Consider the following 20,334-nt stretch of genomic DNA (forward strand, 5'->3'; position numbering starts at 1 on the left):
GGCTATTTACATCCAGAGAGGAAGTGCGTGCTTATGCAGTTAGAACTACTAGAGCATACACAGCACTTTGCATTTTTTCTTTAAAAAGTGCTTATTTGTAGAAGCAAACAGCATATTTAAATCAGCAGGGGCGGAGGGGGGGCACTTGCTTTTGAAGAGCAAGTTTTTATAGTGGAAAAATGTACCTGAAAGGGGTTGGGGACGGACCTCACAATATGTGCAGGAAAACAGGGCACTTGGTTTAGAAATACTGAGATATTCTGGTTCAGAAAGACACACCCTCAGTGAAAACACAAAGGTTTCACTATGACATTAAAAAGCACAACATCCTCCTTGAATATGGCAAAGGTGTCAGCATCCTTGGGGCTGGCGAATTCAGCCATTATTCCAACTGACTGAGACCAGATGATGAGAGAGCCGGGGCTTGTGACGTCAGAGGTGCCCACGGGAGGGTCCTGACAAGGCTGGGTGACTCCAGGGAGCAGGATGTGTCTCAGAGGTACCAGGCCAACAGAAGCCCCAGGCTCCCGAGGAATGGACCGACACCCCTGCCCTCTGACGGATGTGGAACAGTTTTCCTTACCTGAGAAGGATTACCTGGGGCCTCCAACCACAGGGCTTCCCGAAGTGGAGAAGCCAAGCCAGGTCTGGGGCAAGTGAGTGCCGACATCCCCAAGCGTGGCGCCCAAGTCTACGCCACACAGACTCAGTAAGGATGCTGTGGTGCCAACTACCATGAGGTGCCCGTGCCAGCAAGCACCCAGTGGGGGTCTGGAACAGACCAACATGCTGGAGGAGTCCTAATCTATGGAAGCCAGGCGGCCAGCAAGGAAAATCAACGCCCTGCAGCCCTGGGGAAAGGAATGTATTTGTTCCAGAAGAGAGAGAGATGGTGAACGACCTGGATAAAGTAGTGAATTAAGAATGACAACCTGGAAAACTAAATAGAATGGAAGCTTCTATTTGGTTTTTAATTAGCAGTGACATACCACTGCTAATTGGTACTTTTTTTTTTTTAATGTTTTCAATTGCCACTTGGAAGACTGGACAAGTAACAGTGGATGATGGCAGAGAAGACACTGATTCCTGGGTGCTCCGGCTGCAATCCCCCTAACTGAAAGGCAGGTCTGCTATCTCTCTCTCAGGAGCAACTGCTTGGCCTGAGGTAGCAGCCGCTCCCTCCCCTTCAAAGGATTCACGTGGTTAGGGTAACCATTTACCATTTAGGGATTCCACTTCAGGTTCAGAGCAGAAAGCTAGATTTGCCCTGGCACAAAGACACCATCAACTCCACCATCTGCTGACCACCTACTGAGGAGCACGGAGCCATCCGCCCACCTGGGAGATGCAAGTGTGGTGGCCAAGCTCACAGCAGAGAGCAAGCACCGTGAACAAGGAGCTCCCTGATCAGTCTTCAGTTCTGCACGTCTCAGGAAACAGACATGGCAACTCCGAAAGGGCATCGGGGTGGCATTCTGCGACATTGCTCCCCTTTAGATGGGGGTTGGGCGTGGTGTGCCGGTGCAATCAACACTCTCAAGAGAAAATAAAAGGCTCTGCTTGATAGCCACTGCCGATTCCCACCGTGCCGCTACCCCCATTGTGGCTGACGTCCAGTTACCAAAGGTGGAGCTAAGGTTTACAAAATTCCTATTCAATCATCTGCTCTGAAGAGTCAGTAAAAGTGGCTCCAGTAGGCCAGGGGCTGAATGTGACAGACAAGCCCGTCCTTTGTGATGAGTTTGTGGTGAAGCTGAATTCTGCTCCTCTCTAGTAGACAGGCTGGCTGAGCACTGACTCCAAGGATAAGAAGCCAGTACCCTTATCAGCAGATGAGACACAAGGAATAAACACGGCTTTCAGAACCCTGCCATCTTGGACAAAGTAAAGTCACGTGGGCCTAACACTAAAGCCAGTGACTTCAGTAAAACTGTCCAGACTTAGAACGCTCTAGACATACCTCTTTGGTTACACTGGTTCTCAGGAAACTAAGCCCCTTACTTTCATCCCCTTCAAAGAGAACTAAGAGACCTCCCTCTCCTTGGGAACAGTCTTGAAATGTTCAGGAGTGAACAAAAGCCCTCTTCACAGTGTTTATTAAGAAATGGAAACAAACCAAAAAGTGAGTGCTTTAAAGATTGTATTTGTGCAACAAGATATAGTTTTTCTTCCAAACGGTGGTTGTGGGTTTCTATGTAACACATGTGATGTCAACGTTTCAAGATGGATTGACCATCATGTAAACATCTGTAATAAGATGAATAAAAATAAAGGCAAAAAAGTCTGGGGGGGGGGGCGAGGGGGAGGAGAATCCCTATTTTCCAAATGACATTTCCCTGCCAACTTTTTATCCAAGGAAACCCATCTTATCAAAGCCTGCGCGACAGAATTTAAGAGTGAGCTGTCCCATGAACTAAGACGGAACAGGCAAGCCGAGAGCTGTGAGGGCACCTGGAGAGACGGCGCAAGTAGGAGCAAGGCTGTGAAGCTGGACACACGCGCTGAGGCAGACAGACGCTCAAGCAGGAGACTCCGCCTCAGGTGGCGCAGGAAAGAGCACGGTTCACAGTCTCTGTTCAGATGACAAAGCTGCCTAAATGGGCCCTGGAGCGGATACGGAAATCCGTTTGCCATTTCCAAGTGGAGAGGAATGTGTGAATGGCAGAGGGAGGAGGTGAGGCCAGAGATGGAGACAGATGAAAACACCAAGAGCATCTTCTCAGCGCTCTGGAGAGTTAGGCATAAGCTTTCCCGTAAATCCTAGGGACAGAGCACTTGGCCACTGAGAAAAGAGACATGTCGAGAAAGGCCCAGAGTCTCTCATGAAGAGGGACAGAGAGGCTGAACTGTTACGGGGAGGGGAAGGAATCCACAAAGCGAACAAGGCCAGGAGCAGGAGCCTGGAGAGGGAGACGGCGTGCAGGGCGTGTGGCCAAAGGCTTTGGGGCAGCGCACAAGGAAACTAGAGACCAGCTGTGTCCCCCTGGCTCCCGCAGCAGCACAGAGACGCCCTCACCAGCCCGAGTGAGCCGGAAACGACACACACCAGGACTCGGGGCCCCAGCAGTGAACTCTGGCCACAACAGGGGACTAAGTAACACTGTCTGGATGCCAGCAGCCCCCCACCAGGCCCCCCAGGGTCCTGCGGCATGAAGCCAAGTGCTGACATTTCAAATGTGACCAACATTTCAGGAGACGGGCCAATTCGCGGGTGACAACAACACCCCGGGAGGGCTGACTGCCATTCCTTTTGATCTTTATCTCCACCTGTGATTTTTCAAGGTCCTCCTTGTAGAAACATGGACACACACACACACACACCTTTCCATCCTCCCAATGAGGAGAACGTGGGGTTTCACAATGTGTGAGAATTGTCCCATTTTGGGGAAGCCCTCCCAATGGGAGGCACTAGCCCACAGAGATGGAGTTCTTCACAAACTGGTTTCACAAAGGATCCAGGCCTATCCTCGGCTTTGTCCCGGAGGATGCCGGGCTGCAGGGCTGGTGGGGAAGAGGCAGAGCAGCTGCAAAAACGAGCAACACCCTGCACTTGGATAGGATTAAGGCTGGCGAGGGCTGGATCCAGCAGGAGGGGCGTTCTCTGGGCCCAACATGGGACCCAATCCCAGGACTGGAAAACACTTATTCCACCTTTACCATGGCTCCAAAACCGCCCCTCTCTGTCAGGGAGACACCCACGCTCAGGTCTGCTAGGTTGCTCAGGCTGACACCGGGGCCCCCGTCGAGCGTCTCATCGTACTGCTCCAGACCGCGCTGAGCTTCCTGGTGGCTCTCGTGCAGCTGGGAGAGCTTGCTTCTGGCCTGGACAAATAAGACATGGTTAGCACGGAGGAGGGTTCAGGCGGAATGCATCAGGCAACACATCTCTCTCTCAGGGCATCCCGCCCCAGATGATTCACGCAGATAGCTGAGTTATCTGTCTACAGAGCCAAGCTTACAAGACTTGAGGCTGCTCATAAACCAAGAGAGAGAGACCCCATTCTGGCTGCCCTCACGCAGCCTCTTTATATCCCTGGTCCCTGAGAGAAGCAAGTGTTCAAATACACGTTTGCTGATTCGGAATGAACTGAAACAGGACAAGACCCAGATTCACTGCCTATTCAAAGTGGTGTTCAGCAGTCGTTTCGCTTTATGGGATTTTTATTGCCCCGTTTGCTCCTCCTTCCTCCTGGAGAAGGCATGGGAGGCCAGGGAAAGGATGGCAATCTGTGGAGGCAGACGGGCCCTGGCTTTACCTTAACTGTCTCCTGCATGCTGGTGGCCTTACCTCTGTTTCCTCTTCTCCAAAATGGAACTGATGAGTAAGAGCCCTCTCACAGTGTCTGGCAGGGTGGCCTTAGTAAGTAGTAGCTATCATGTTTAATATCATTATTATTATCACTAACATACGTTTATGTCTTGGATGCTATTTTATAAAGGCTGGAGGACGGATGCTGAAGCTCCACTGCTTTGGCTACCTGATGCTAATAAGAACCGACTCACTGGAAGAGACCCTTAGGCTGGGAAAGATCAAAGCCAGGAGGAGAAGGGGGCAACAGAGGATGAAATGGTTGGATGGCATCATCAACTCAACAGACATGAGTTTGAGCAAACTCCGGGAGATGGTAAAGCAAAGAAGAACCTGGAGTGCTGCAGTCCATGGGGTCACAAAGAGTCGGACACAACTGAGCAGCTAAACAACAATAACAAAAGGCCAAGTGGGAAAAGCCTCTACAGATATTAATTAACAATAAAGCACATTGTTGGTGCTAGTTGCTCAGTCATGTCTGACTCTGTGACCCCATGGACTGTAGCTCAGCAGGTTCTGCTGTCCATGGAATTTTTCAGGCAAGAATACTGAAGTTATGGTAGCCATTGCCTTCTCCAGGGGATCTTCCTAACCCAGTGATCGAACTCAGGTCTCCCATATGGCAGGCAGATTCTTTACCATCTGAGCCACCAGGGAAGCCCCAAAAAGCACAATATATGTTATCAAATCCCTGAGGTTTGAGTTTGTAATCAACTTTTGCCTGTAAACTGGCAAAAAGAGCCAAGAAAGGAAGCCACATTCAGTCAAGAAAGGAAGCACGGATGTGCATTCTGATATTGCCAAGGTCAAACATAACCTTCACTGTGTAGGTGGGACATCTGCGGGCCAGCAAGGAGGCCTTTGGCCGTTCCATACAGGGCAGCGGCTGCAGGCCTTGGGGCCTTCTCCCCAGAGAGGGCCAGGGAGGGGCAGAGCCCCTGAGAGGGTGGGGCCTCCTCGCTGCGCCGCCCTTTGAGCTGCACAGGGACAGAAGGCATCCTGGACTCTGTCCTCTGTCCTCCTGTTTGTGCAAGGACCCAGGCTGGTGAGACAGGTCCTGAACCTAGGCTCTCTTCAAACCAGTTAACGTCATGTGCTCAGCCAGCCCGCACCCACTCCTCCAAAAACGATGCACACTCCAGCAAGGGAAGCAGAAGGCTGGTGAGGCAAAGCAGGCCCCACCAGGCCAAAGGCAACGTGACAGGGGAACATATGCTGGGGGTTCTCAGCACCTCACCTTCAGGCTGGACAAAGCCTCCCAAGGAGAGACTCTAACGTGAATGAGGTGGGCAGGAGCCAGGGAGACACCGACGGCGGCGCAGACAGCTGGGACCGCGGCCGCACACACCTCCGTAACTGCCCTGCTGGTGGCACCACCCTGTTTGGCAGGAGACCCCAGAAGCCGCATCCCACCCCAGCCCCAGCCCCAGCCAGGGGTGGCAGGCCCTGCCCCACCCCATCCCCTTGGAGATACCTGGCTGATTTCGTCTTGAGTGGATTTCAGGGACTTGATGATGGTTTCCAGTTGAACTTTCCCAGCCTGGATGCTCTGTTCCAGCTGCGTCTCCTCCTGCTGCAGTCGGTTCAGCTCAGACTTGGCCCGGTTCAGGTCGTCTTCCTGGGACTTGAGGTCAGATTCCTGAGACTGGATCTGCGTCTTCAACGAGGAAATCTAAAATGAGATGAAATGCGACTTTGAGGAAGAATTCTGGTTCGTGTTTCTTGAGATGAGCTGACCCAGGGAGGGAGATACAAGCCCGAGAAGCGGACACCTAGCTTCCTTACAGGGACCCCTCTCCACATGTGGGAGAAGCATCAGCAACCTGTCTGTCCCTTGAGGCTGAAGTGAAAGTGAAGTTGCTCAGTCGTGTCTGACTCTTTGTGACCCCATGGACTGTAGCCCACCAGGCTCCTCCGTCTATGGGATTCTCCAGGCAAGAATACTGGAGTGGGTTGCTATTTCCTTCTCCAGGGGATCTTCCCTGACCCAGGGATAGAACCCAGGGATTGAACTCAGGTCTCCTGCATTGCAGGCAAACGCTTTAACCTCTGAGCCACCAGGGAAGCCCTCCCTTGAGGCTGAACATCCCCACTTCTCAGAGATCTGCTGAGGTCACAGCCTCCCTGTTTTGTGTCAAGCAGCAAAGACACCTGAGGGAGGTGAGATGGGCATGTTGTGTCCCATGGGCCAGGGTGGGGTATTCACACATAGGTTCACACTTATATGTCTGACAAGGCGGGTAAGACGGAGGTCAGGCCACAGATCCTTGGACACTTTCCCAAATGATACGTTCAACAACTCTACTAAACCAGTAGGATGTCTCAGCCTTGATTCAAGGTCACGGTGAGCCCCGGGAAGTTCCTAAAAAGCATTCTCCTCCTGCTGGGCCGGGGTCGTGGGGAGACGATGACTCACCATCTGGGTCTCATCCTGGCACTTCTGCCTGACGTCACTCAGCATGTCTCGGAGCTTGGCCTTCTGCTGGTCCATTTCATCCAGGCGGTCTTGGGCATCCTGTTTTTGAGCTTCCAGCTCTTGCAAACTACTTGTTTCCCGGTCTAAATCATTCTGTAATTCCTAGGGAAGGGTCACATGAATTTACCCGAGACTCATTAAAATGGGGGCACATCCAAGCTAACTGCCACAGCCGAGGCCAGAGCCTCCAGGGATTTCTCTGGGGGTCCAGTGGCTGGGATGCCACGCTTCCACTGCAGGGAGCCAGGGTTCAATCCCTGGTTGGGGAACAGAAGATCCTGCATGCTGTGCGGTACGGCCAAAAAGTAATAAAAATTATTTCAAAACATAGAAAGAAGCCCTACAGAACCACACGCGCCACAGCAAACAGTGTACGCGCCCCAGCGTGGCAGCCCCGGCTGAGTCTCTCACCAAGGCCCTCAGAAGTGTTCACTGACGTCCTGAGAGAGGCCAGGCACCAGCAGAGGGGTCGGGCTCCTGGCAAGAGGGGCTCCTCAGTGACTGGTGGTCATGAGGCAGGAGGGAGGAGGCATCAGTCAGACATAAATGACCAGAAATGAACAGACAGCTTGGGTGCTGTCGGTCAGGGTCGCAGGGGCGTGGGGAGACCAGACCGATGCTGCATGGTGGGGGAAGAGCCCAGGGAAGCAGACTTCAGTGGACCCAAAGGACAAGCAGGTGGCAGCCAGGAAAAAAGCCAGGAAGGTGAAGAGAAGATGGGGGGCCACAGAGGGCCTGTAAGAGAAGAGGATGCTGTGCTCCACCTGGATCAAAGGAGAGCAGGCTGAGAGCACCAGAGGCCACGTGCCACACCACAGACGCCACTGGCTTCTGCAGCCAGAAGCCCCTGTTGATAGCCAAACACGGGAGCAGGACATGATGGTTCCAACCGCTAAAGCTCCTCCAAGCAGGAGGAGCCTGGCTCCAAGACAGCCATTGCAGGTGTCCTCGGACTTGACTGTTAAGACTTCTAGGGGAAGGATCTTAGAGGTTGGAAGGGCAAGTGTGAAAACGTGCACTGTCTATGATGGCAAAATCTGAAAGCAATGTAAATTTCCAAGCGGAGCTGGCTGGACTTTCAGCACAACACACCCTGAGGGGCACTTCACCCCATGGCTGAGTTACAGAGCAAGAAGAACAAGGCACGCAGCAGAGCACTGACATGCGAGGCACACCAGCACTTGTGCACACAGGAAGGCAAGAACAGACACAGACATCTCTCCTTAAGCACACATAAGACCTTTGTGCAAGGCCTCACGGGGGCCGATGGACTGCACCTCTGGGGGAAAGGGGGTGGGGGTGGGGGGGTAGGAGGCGTCGCTGTCTTATTTTCAACCAGGTGAATGTCACATCTACCTGCAAGGCAGAGAACTAAAGGAGACGGAATGGGAAGGGAGAGTGCGGCCTGAGGCTGACAGGAGGAAGCAGTGGTGGTGGGGAGGGGACTCAAGCTGGGGCCAAGGGCAAGGCGACGGCAGCCTGAGCACGGGGGTGGCTGTAGGACTCGAGGGCAGTGGTGGACTCGAGGTGACCACTGGGGTGTCGGAGAGACAGGAGTGGTGAGACCAATCCCCCGGACTGGCTGGGGCTGCCAGAGGCTGACGTCATTTCAGAACACAACCCAAAGGAGGTGCAGGGTCTCCCTTTCCCTGATTTTTTAATATTTACAGAATACGTATCCATGTATTTGGCTGTGTCGGGTCTTAGGTGTGTCATGCGGGATCTTCTGAGGCTGTGTGCGGACTCTCCAGTTGTGGCACCTGGCCTTAGTTGTCCCACGGCCTGTGGGATCTCAGTTCCCCGACCAGGGATCGAACCCGCACCCCCTGCACTGGAAGTCAGATTCTTTACCACTGGACCACCAGGGAAGTCCCTCCCTCTCCCTGCTTTGAGGACAGAAAATCATGGCTCGCTCCTCTTTGTCCACCAAAGCACATCTCAGAGTTATTTGTCGGACTGGGCTTTCTGTTCCCTAATCTCCGTGTCCCTGACCTCTAATTTGAAGAACAGACCTTGAGTGTGACAAGTCTGGAAGGGATAAAATCAAATGTTTTTGAGAGAAGGCTAGTGGCAGAGTAGAAACGTGGGTCTGCCACATCCGAGGGAAGGACAAACGACGGTGGAGGCGGGGAGACAGAGGAAGGAGGGTCAGACCCAGCAGCTTCGTCACGTGGGGCGTCAAGGAACCTGGGCCTCTTTCCGTAACACAGAAGCAGTCATGGAGGAGCCCAGGGGAAGACGGACTGCCAGCTGCTGGTTAGGAAGGATGCCGGGGTCAGAGTGGAGGAGGTATCTGAGCAAAGAGAAGACAGAAAAAAAAACCCAGACAACCTACAGACCCAGTTCAATCCCAACTGGAATGCCAGTCGTCTTCTGACAGGCAGATTCCAAGATTCAAAAGGAAATGCAAGGGATCCAGAACAGACAAAACAGCCTGGAAAAATCCGAAGTTGAGGATGCATATTTTCTGATTTCAAAACTTACTACAGAGCAACAGTAATCAAGACAGTGTGATTCTGGCATAAGGAGAGACAGCAATCAGTGGGATAGAACTGAGAGGTCAAAATAAACCCACATGTCTATGACCAATTGATTTTTGAAAAGGGTGCCAAAACAATTGAGCGAGGGGAAAAAAAGAATCTTTTCTCTTCAAGAAAAGGATCTAACTGGCCCTCCTCGTGCAAAACAATGAAGTTTGACCCCTACCTCACACGATACGTAAATAGTCACTCAAAATGGATCAAAGGCCTAAATTTAACAGCTAAAACTACAAAACTCTTAAAAGAGAATGTGGGGTAAATCTTTGTGACCTTGGATTTGAGAATGGGTTCCTGGATATGACACCAAAAGTAAGAGTAGCAACTTCCCTGGGGGTCCTGTGGTTAAGACTCCTCACTTCCAATACAGAAGGTACGGGTTCATCCCCGGTTGGGGAACTAAGATCCTACAGGTCGAATGGCACAGCCAAAAAATAAAAAGAAATTTTTAAAAGAGCAAAAAATGGAATAAATAAGCCAGACTTCATCAAAATTTAAAACTTTTGTGCTTCAAAGGACCAACGTCAAGAAAGCAAAAAGATGACCCAAGGATGGGGACGTGGTATTTGCAAATCATATATCTGATAAGAGAATTTATCTGGAAAATATAAAGAACTCTTACAACTCAGCTACAAAAAGGCAAATAACCACCCAATAAAAAATGGGCAAAGGACATGAGTTGGCTTTCTCCAAGAAGATATACAAATGGCAGATGAGCACACGCTAAGATGCTCACCATCATTAGGGGGAGCGTTATGGGCAATGAAACGCCACTCCAGACACACTGCTGCTGCTGCCACTAAGTCGCTTCAGTCGTTTCCGACTCTGTGCAACCCCACAGACGGCAGCCCACCGGGCTCCCCCGTCCCTGGGATTCTCCAGGCAAGAACACTGGAGTGGGTTGCCATTTCCTTCTCCAGTGCATGAAGGTGAAAAGAGCAAGTGAAGTCGCTCAGTCGTGTCTGACTCTTAGCGACCCCATGGACTGTAGCCCACCAGGCTCCTCCGTCCATTGGATTTTCCAGGCAAGATTACTGGAGTGGGGTGCCACTGCCTTCTCCACCAGACGGATTCCAGTTTTGCCACATCCTCTCCAACACTTGATGTTGGATTTAATAGCCTTCCTAGTCTGGAAGGCTATTAAAAAAAAGCAGTGTTAACATCAAGTGTTGGAGAGGATGTGGCAAAACTGGAATCCGTCCACATTATTACTGGTAAGAATGAGAAATGGTGCAGCCACTTTGGAAAACAGTCTGGAATTTACTCAAAGGGTTACAGAGAGTTACCAAGTGACCCAGCAATTTCACTTAGATATACATACCCAAGAGACATGAAATCACAGGTCCACACAAAAACCTGCACATTAATATTCATAGTGGCATCATTTGCAGTAGCTAAAAAACAGAAAAGCCCAAAGGGTGATGAACTGGTGAACAGATGGTGCAGCCACACAATGAAACATATATTCAGCTATTTGAAAAAAAAAAAAAAAATGAAGCGGCTTCCCTGGTGGCTCAGTGGTAAAGAACCTGCCTGTAAACGCAGGGGACATGGGTTCAGTCTTTGGTCCAGGAAGGTCCCACATGCAGCAGGGAAACAAAGCCTGTGAACGCAACCACTGAGCCTGTGCCCGAGAGCCTGTGAGCCGCAGCTGCTGAGCCTGTGCCCTGGAGTCTGTGAACGCAACTACTGAGCCTGTGCCCGGGAGCCTGTGAGCCGCAGCCACTGAGCCTGTGCCCGGGAGCCTGTGAGCCGCAGCCACTGAGCCTGTGCCCGGGAGCCTGTGAGCCACAGCCACTGAAGCCCACGCACTTAGAGCCCACGCTCTGTAGCCGGAGAAGCCGCCACAAGGAGAGGCCTTAGAGGGCGGCTCCCACTCACTGCAACTGAAGAAGGCCCACATGCAGCGACAGAGACCCAGCACAGGCAAAAACAAATAAATGAAATATAGAATAAAAACCAAATAAAAGATAAATAAATCTTTAAAAGGAACAAGAAGAAATGAAGCCCTGATACATGCAATGGGAATGAACCTTGCAACTACACTGAGTGAAGAGAGGCCAGACACAAAAGGCCCACAGCACGTGATCCCACGGTAGGAGACGTCCAGAAGAGGCAGATCCAGAGGCGGAAGGGACACTGGCGGATGCCAAGGCCTGGGGAGGACTGGGGACTGCTGATGGGAATGGAGCTGCTTTTTGGAGGCATGAGACTGTTCTGTAATTGACTGTGGGGACGGCTGTGCAACTTCGTGCACATTCTAAAAACCACTGAATCATACACTTTAAATGGATGAATTATAAGGTATGTGAGTTACATCTCAATAAAGCTGTTGTTAAGAACAGTAAACCAGGCAAAGATGCTGCAGGATCTCACTAGGACAACAGGCATGGAAATGGAGAGACCCCTCAGGCGGGAGGGGCAAGGGGAGGCCTTTGGGGGCCGAAGCTGAAGCTCCCATTGCTTAAAACCAAACATAAACTGGCCTGAGGACCAAGGCCTCCTAGTCAATGCTGGGCCCTACCCTGGAGCCCATGCTGGCAGGAGTGACATACGATCTCCTGGCCAAACCCATCTGGAAAAAGGCAACAGGAACCGGAGTCAAACCTCGTTCTCACAAAAGAGCTTTAATACATACAGTGTTCTGAGGGGACCCTGGTGGTCCAGTGGTTAAGACTGCCTTCCAATGCAGGGGCACAGGTTCAATCCCTGGCCGGGGAAGTACAATCCCCCATGCTGCACATGGCATGGCCTGAATAAATAGTGTTTTGTCGCTGCCTAAGGAGCTGCCATCTCGTTAAAGTAGAGCCCCGCCCTGGTCTGAGTACAAATGAGGCTCCCATGCAGCAGGAGCTGGCCTGGCTGGCGCTGGCCCCGCTCCAGCTCTGAGGGGTTGTGGGGGTGCACAGGGCCACCACACACCACATCTCAAAGGCTGTAGGAGTATGCTGTCAGAGCCCAGCAGTGAGGTTCTGGGGGCCCTCATCCAGCCTGCTGTGCAGACCAAGGGGACAGCACCTCCAGACACCAGACCGACCCGACGGCTTTCTCAGAATCGCCCAGCAGCAGGCGTCAGAGACCTGGGGACTGGTTTCCTAGGAGTTCAAGGACATCACAGCACCCAGATCCCCAGGGACAGAAGCCCATACAGAGTGACAAAGACAAGGGAAGGAGGACCAGCCAGGCATTCATGTGGCTGGCTGGGCCAGGGCCAAGGGGAGATGGGGGATGAGACCAGCGTCCCTGCACCAAACAGGGTGGAGGGTGAGTGATACGGGAGGGCAGTTCCAGGACACGGGTAGAAATCAAAGGGCTGAAGTGAGAGCAATACACTAGAACGAGCAAATACCCAGAAAAACAGTCCCTTCACCCGTGGCCTCATACATGACGCGGCTTACTTGAGCAAAAAAGCAAAACAAAAAATATGACGACAGAGGCAGGCTGTTCCCTGCCTTTTGATCCGAAACATGCCAGTGGACCATCTAAGGCCCAACCCCCGATGCCAACGTGTATAGAGTGAGAAGCCAGGAGGGAAGTGTCTGGACCCTGCAGCGTGTGGATCAATGAGAGCCCACCCTACCCTGCCTGCAGACGGAAGCCGTGACAGAGGACACCTCCTGCCTGGTGAGCAGGCACTGCGTACCGTCTGTCCGCAGGATGTCTCATGACATCCCCCAGCCCTCGTGGGACAGGGGAGGAGGAGGGCGATAGAGGGCTGCCCAGACCCCTGAGCCTCACTGAGTTGGGTGCTGCCGCCCCTGGCCCAGCTCAGGCCGCTGCCCTAGGAGGCGGCCCAGAAAGAGCCACCCACTGCAGGGTGGTGGGAGGGCGCCCGCACATCACAGCCAGACGCTGCTCCTCGCTGCCGGCAGGAAGGCAGGAAGACTGAGGCCAGGAGGCTGAGCCAAGCGCCTGCAGTCCCCCAGGCGAGCCACGTGGGGCCACAGTGCGGACTGCTCTGCCTCACTCCTCTCCCTCAGCTCTGAGCTCAGAGCACTCAAAGGCCCCGCACGGAGACCAACAGGCCCAGCAGTACGCATTCTCGGGGTGAGGGGGCGCACAGACAACTCATGTCTCCCCCTGGTGGCAGAGCCATTCTCTACTCATTCAGACCTGAGACATCTTGGGAACCAAGCTGTCTTTGAGCGTGCGGCTCCCAGGCACTGACCACTGTGTTTCCAGCATAGCCTCACTCTGCCCAGACGGGTGAGCGCCTGCCAGATCCCAGGCACCAGCCCACTGCCTGGAGGAGCAGAACACTCATTACCAATGTTGCATAAGGTCTAGAGATGTTACATAACTAGCCCAAAAGCAGAGCCAGATTTGAGCCCTGGCACTCAGACCCCAAACAGCCAACTCAGTGGAAATGACCCTGATGCTTGGAAAGACTGAAGGCAAAAGGAGAAGGTGGCAGAGGATGAGATGATTGGATGGCATCACCGATTCAACGGACATAAACTTGGGCAGATTCCAGAAGACAGTGAGGAACAGGGAGGCTGGGCGTGCTGCAGTCCATGGGGTTGCAAAGAGTCGGACACAAGTGAACGACTGAAAAACAACTCAGACCCCCAGTGTCCACTGTCACCACCCTCCACAAGGAGACTCTTTAAGCAGGGCCGTCCTGAAAACAGGTTAGAGAGCACTGCCTGATCCTCAGAACTTCAGGCTAAGTGGGAGAAAGCAGACATCAAAAATGGGATGTAGTATGATTCCCTTTCTGCGAAATGTCCACAACAGGCAAATCCATAGAGACAGAAAAGAGCTTATCAGGGGCTAGAGGAGGAGACGGGGAGTCACTGCTAACGGTGATGGGATCTCCTTTCGGGGTGATGGGAGTGTTCTGGAGTTAGACAGAGGTGATGGTTAAGCAATATAAAGAATATGCTGAAAATGACTGAATTATATACTTCAGAAGAATGGATGCTACGTTACATGAATATCTCATTTTTCTTAAAAAAAATCCACTATCTACGGTTATAGGAAACTCAAAATAAATCACCTGTAAATCCCCAAAAGCTTGAGTTTCCAATGAGCGCCACACTGCCCCCTCTGCCCTGCTCCACTACCCCTGACGGGAGTCCCTGAACCACATCTGATACAAGGTCCATCCTACCAAAACCAGCCGCGTGCTTACCTGTACTTCATTGGTTTTCTGTCTGATTGCCTCTTCCTTTTCTCGAATGTCTTGTTCCAGTGAGTATTTCTCTCTGTGTGTTTGAACAGTCCATGAAAGCACAGAAAGAGGGCATGAGGAACAAGCTGACCGTCTCCCCCACACTTCTCCCCAACAACCATCTGCCTTTAGTCACCCTCTCCCCTCCAAGTGTGGGTGGAACCTGCGGATCCCACAAGGCTTGGCCCCCAACATGATCACGTGAGCCTTTGAAAGTAGAGGGTGTTGGAGTGACACCCAGGGTGAGAAGGGCTGGACATGCTTCTGCTGACTTTAAAGATGGAGGGATCACAGGAGAGGGGCTCAGGGCCGCCCCTCAGAGCAGAATGAGCCCCATCGACATACAGCAGGAAAGGAGGCCCCAGACTCCCAGCTCTGAGGAACTTGGACAGCACCCTGAACTCGGCCCTGTGAAGCCCTGAGCAGGGGCCCAGCTGAGCCTTCCTGGATTCCCGATCTGCAGAGCTGCGCACGAATGAATCTGTGCTGTTTTAAGCCATTCCATAAACAGCAAGAGAAAATGAATATGCTCTCTAAGTCCTTGGTGCGCTTGCCCATGAATGGTGAGCTCCTGCTTCTTGGGAGACCAGATGCCGAGGACACGTGGAAAGGGGCCCGGCTTTCAGGAGCTCACCGGGGACAGGTGAGCACACGAACGCACACAACCTGAGCACCGTGGAGGGGAATCCAACAGGATAAGGAAAGGGGGCGGAGTGTCCCACAGCGGACGCCCAGGAAGGACTGAGGACACGGCCTGCAAGGGGAACATGCGACGGCAAAACAGTCCTGGCAACAGGCACAGGGAGGCAGAGCTCAGCGGGGGAGCCACGGTCGAGTCCAGAGTGACGCCAAGTGGGCCAGGGACTCCAGAGGGCTGGCCGCAAGGAGTGGGTGAGGGTCTCTGAGCCCGGCTACTGCTCACAGGAGGCTACAGTGGGCCGCTGCGTGCCTGCTGGGGCCTTGTCTGACACCTCAGCGGCAGACGGCTCCCCACCCCCGGCAGCAACCAGCCTGGCTCTTCTCCTGAGAGACAAGGGCTTGTGTGCCCCTCCCAAGTTCATACAGTGAAACCCTAACCCCCTGTGATGGTATTAGGAGGTGGGCCCATTGGGAGGTGATTGGGTCATGAGGACAGGGCTCCCAGGAAGGGGATTACCGCCCTTACGAGAGACCCCAGAGACCTTCCACGCCCCTCCAGCATGTGGCAACACCCCAAGAAGATGCTGTCTGTGGACAAGGAGACACACCATACTGGACACCAGATCTGTCTACCCCTCCATCTGGACCCCCAGTCTCCATGATGAGGAGACTACGCGTCTGCTGCTTAAGCCCCTTCAGGCTGGGGCGGCTTTTACAGCAGCCTGAAAGGACCAAGTGCCTGAAGGGGCTGCCTCCGTGTCGGAAACCTCACGTGGCCAACATACCCTGCTTCCCCTGCCAGGAACCCAGCATCCGCTCAACAACAAGGCCTCCTCTGGGGTCGCCAGGTCAGACACGAAACAACCGTGAGAGCTTGTACATTCGTTCCCATAAGTCTAAGGACCACCTAACAATACAACGTCCCCTTCAGATCCATTAGACTGGGTCCCATCTCCAGGGGAGAGGCACCGTTTCACCACACCCCCAGGCAACAGGCCTGAAGGTCACTCTCGAGGTCACCCAGGCCAGCTTCCTGCAAACGCCTGCTCTACACATGCTCGCCTCTCACCTTCACTGGGAAATGTTCCAGGCTGCTCGAGGCTGTGCAGCTGTGCAGAGGCAGTCCTGGCTTGATTCAGACACCCAGACCCTACCCCTCGCCTGAGCGGGTCCCCTCCCTCCTCTATCTGCGCACCTGACTAACAGCCTCACCCTGGCTCTAAGAAACTAGTCCTCCATCCTCACAGACCCTCTCTGCCTTGCCAGGCTGCCTGCACTGATCTCTGGTTTGGAAATATGGCCCCGGGGGAGCCGGGGACAGAACAGGAGCCATGTTCTGGGCTGAGCATGAAGCAGAGAATCTGGCTTCAGCAGGTAGCCAAGGCTGAGCTTAGCAGCCAGCCAGGTGCCCACCCAACTGGTCTTTCACGATATCTGATCTGCCTTTGCCTCTCAGAGTTCTGCTCCACTCAGGGTGTAAGCCACGCCCAAGGGACACCCAGCTGTGAGCAGGGCCTCACTTGCTCTGGCAAAGTGACAGTTTCCACTTTCAGCCCAGAAACACTTGCTTGCTGGTGGATGGCAGGTGCCCTTGGTCCTTAGCTGGCTGTCCCCCACCCCCAACCCCCAGAAGTAGCTGGTAAGAGGATGCTGCTGTACAGAGGGCCACAGGGTGCACTGCAAGTAGAGGTCTTCCTTCAGCCAGACGCCGAGAGGACAGACACAGCCGCCAAAGCCCTTGTGTACGGGTGGCGCTGGGAGTGAAGGTGGAAGCCTGGACACGAGGCCTCTCTCACAGCGTCCAGTGGCTCCTCCTAAGTCAAAGTCTCGCCACCTGAGACTAGCTGCTTTAATGTCTGGATGTTACGCCTTCCTGCGGAGGGGATGGGGTGCCCTCAGTGCTGGAGACCCCACAACCCACGCTGGCTCCCACTGAGGAGCTCAGGACTTGAGCTCATTAAGTCATTTCAGGAACCTGGGAGAATTTGTGTCCCTTTGCTCCTGCTGAACAAACTCGTGATGGCCAAGTTGAGAAGTCGTCCACAAGCCTCTGCTGCTTCCAGTATCAACCCGGGAAAACAGACTGGAATCGGAGGGGAAGGGGAGATCTTAGCCTACCTCTGTAACTGGGTGATCTCCTGACTGATGTCGTCAAGCTCCTTCACACCTGTGAACTCCCCTGATCCAAGAGTGCTTGAACTATCCTGGAACCAAATTCAGACACAGAATTACAAACCGGCAAGCTGACCTCATAAGACAGCAGGGGCGACAGGTCTTGGAATGAGGTGTAAAATCATTCATCTCCAGCCCCCAACCTGGAAACCATCTGGCAGTCCAGACACACCCCGCGGGGCCCCTGGCGAAGGCTGGGCAGACCGCCAACACCCGCCTGCTCGGTGGCCTGCCAGCGCCACCTGGTGGCGGGCTGAGAGGAGCGCCGCGAACACGAGGGGAACGACTGGGAGTGAACGGACCTGCAGCTACTCACCGGGATGGGAGTGCCTCTCTCTGAAGGCGGCACCATGTCCGGCGAGAGGACTTGAGGGGGGTCGATGCCTTTACTGACCTTCTGCTGAATGAAATACATAGCTAACGCGAACTGGTCTTTGCTTAACTTCCCCGTTTGCCTCGTATCAGCCAGGGCCCTGGGAGAAACATGGCAATGCTGATTACACATCCCAAGCACCAGCATCGGTTCTGAGTACAAGGAACCCACACTTCTGAAACATGGACCGTGACGGTAACTGAAAACAACAGACCACAGCTGTGCTTCCTTTCCTACTGAAGAGCAGTCCCCCACCACAGCAGCCCTCAACCCAAGCGTCAAGGCAGGAGGGGGCTCCTCTCCCAGCTGGAGAATTGCCTCGGGCCCAAACAGGACCCAACAGAGCTGGGAGAGGTCCCACCAAGTGTCTCTATTAAAGGCTGGCTTTAAGATCCCACCAAGTGTCCCTATTAAAGGCTGGCTTTAAGGCATCTTTGTCCTCACTCCCATTCAAGGGCAGGATAGGAAAGCTTGAACTGCAACGATTTCTCCTGGTTCTCCTGGCAAGAGCCAGTCCTGCAGCACGCCCAGCCCACAGCGGCTCTCCACCTGCAGTCTCGTCTCTCCGGCCCGGGCCGCTTCCCCGTCACTCAAGGCACAGGGGCTCTGGCCCACACGTTGGGGCGGCATCGCTCTGCTTGTTCTGACAGGCTCCCTGGGACTTGCAGGGGACAGGCCCACAGCCTCATGAGGTCCCTGCATCCTTCCTGGCATGTTATCTCCGCTTTGATCGCATCCCCTCCCATGCCCCCAGCTACCTGCAGACAACCCCAGACTGTCTTTCAGCGTGCCGGTGGTCAGTCTAGAGCTCGCTCTTCCTGTCCTTGGACTTCACTCTCTGTATGTCGTCCCCTTCACAGGCCTTCCTTTAACCCGAGTATATCTGTGATTCTGTTGTGTCACTTATGGGTCGGCCCTTACAGGTCGAGATCCATGTTATAAATTACCTTCCTTTACATGACGATCGGGCCATAATTTGAATCCCGTTCACAGGCACTTCAGCATCCGAGGGTGCAGGCCACCCGAGTCATCACCAGGAACTGGGCCTCCCCCAGTGACGGACTGGGAGGCATGCGCTCCCTGAGGAGGGACAGCCTGTTTTCTCGGCTGGGGCCTCACCTCACAATACAGCCATCTCTCAATTATTGTGAAGGACAGTTATTTCCCCAGTCATTCCCAGTGAATGTCACAGCTCTGCTGGGAGGGCTTCATCCCTCCAGCTGCATGGAAATTCTCTTACAGCTCCCAGGTTAAGCCCTCTAAGGGAGGACTCGCTCCTCTGAGAAGAAAGCTAGGAAGTGACTGACACCGCTGGCCATCCCAGGGCCGTGAAGACTGTCCTGCCGGCCCGGGAGGAAACAGGCAGCGGAGAAGGCTCCATGACCGGTTCTGAGGTGCAGACTGGAGCCTCCCTCTCCCCACCCCCGAATCACTGGCCTTCATGGGGCAGGGCCTCTCAGGGATGTGGCCACAGCCCTGAGGCCCAGGGTGGCCCCACTGGAGCGTTCAGCATCCTCACTGCGCACTGCACCCACAAGGGGTCGGGATCGAGCGCCTGCAGACCCAGTGGCGGTGCTGAAAGCTGCAGGACCACTAGCAAGAACTGGCCCCGGCCATTCAGATCGCCCCCGAGCTCCCCAGAGTGACAAAACAGGAAGCCTTCCCGCTGGAGGAGACTGCGTGGACACGTATGGAATACAGGGAACGGGCCTGTACACTCGGCCCTGACAGCCGCCCGCTCCGGCCTTGCCCACACACAGCCCACATCTCACCAGGAGGGCCAGTGAGGCCCCCAGTGCTGAGGAGCAGAGGTCTGTCTGTCCGCACTTACCATATGTGTGCCAGAAGGTTCTGGGTAAGGCCCGAGTGCATGAAGATCTCCTTCACCTCCTGGCCGCTCACATAGCCATCCACGTCCAGGTCGGTCTTCAGGAAGATCTCGTCAAACCGCATCTTGTCCGCCACCGGCACCACCCAGCTTACTGTTGGCTGAAGGGGGTTTTCAGAAGTTAGTCCTCAAGCTTTGGGGCTTCCCTACAGGCTCAGTGGCAAAGAATCCGCCTGCCAACGCAGGAGACGTGGGTTCAATCCCTGGTTCGGGAAGACCCCAGGTAACGCGCAGCAGCTAAGCCTGCGCGCCACAACTACTGAGCCTGTGCTCGAGGGCCCAGAAATTGGAACTAGTGAAGCCCGCGCGCGGCCTAGAGCCTGCGCTCCACGAGCAGAGAGAAGTCTGCGGACTACAACCCTGCTCTCCACAACAAGAGGAAAGCAACGAAGACTCAGCACAGCCAAAAATAAGTAAATGAACTTCTATTTTTAAAAAATCCTCAGGCTTTTTATCACCTACAGATATTACACTATTAACTTCTCATGCTCATTTCAGCAGAAGACCCTCCGTGAGGCGGATGGGCAGACAGGATCTCTGGTCTGTAGACGGGAAAACGGAGGCTCAGAAAGGTGAATGCTGACTCGGTCAGTCTCACCCAATGGCCCGTCTGTGCCTCTTGCAACCCCATCACAGTGCCCCGAACCTTTGTCCCAAGAGAAAGGTGAAGGTCTAGCAGATCTATCTGCCAACAGCCTGCCCAGCCCGCTGCCTGGGACAGAGGGAAAGCCGGTAACCCCTGCCAAGGGGAGGCTTCAAGTGCACCA

At 53.9% G+C, this 20,334-nt stretch overlaps 1 protein-coding gene across 13 annotated transcripts in view; it reads right to left on the reverse strand.

The window, feature by feature from the left end:
- The window catches only part of EPS15L1 (epidermal growth factor receptor pathway substrate 15 like 1), a 105,877-nt gene that overhangs the window by 38,407 nt on the left and 47,136 nt on the right, over nucleotides 1–20,334 (reverse strand). For 11 of the 13 annotated variants that reach the window (XR_005721140.1, XM_040241054.1, XM_040241061.1 and 8 more), the window contains 7 exons: nucleotides 19,511–19,668; nucleotides 17,623–17,779; nucleotides 17,253–17,338; nucleotides 14,457–14,529; nucleotides 6,726–6,887; nucleotides 5,784–5,981; nucleotides 3,658–3,822 (listed from right to left, as the gene is read on the reverse strand). Coding sequence is in view for 12 of the 13 variants with exons in the window: in XM_040241054.1 (XP_040096988.1) it covers nucleotides 3,658–3,822; nucleotides 5,784–5,981; nucleotides 6,726–6,887; nucleotides 14,457–14,529; nucleotides 17,253–17,338; nucleotides 17,623–17,779; nucleotides 19,511–19,668 (999 nt within the window). In the remaining variant the exon portion in view is untranslated. The remainder of the gene's footprint in view (nucleotides 1–3,657; nucleotides 3,823–5,783; nucleotides 5,982–6,725; nucleotides 6,888–14,456; nucleotides 14,530–17,252; nucleotides 17,339–17,622; nucleotides 17,780–19,510; nucleotides 19,669–20,334) is intronic. The other 2 variants (XM_040241052.1, XM_040241057.1) reach the window with 1 other exon arrangement.

Source organism: Oryx dammah, unplaced genomic scaffold (assembly GCF_014754425.2).
Source record: "Oryx dammah isolate SB20612 unplaced genomic scaffold, SCBI_Odam_1.1 HiC_scaffold_5, whole genome shotgun sequence".
NCBI classification, from domain to species: Eukaryota; Metazoa; Chordata; class Mammalia; order Artiodactyla; family Bovidae; genus Oryx; species Oryx dammah.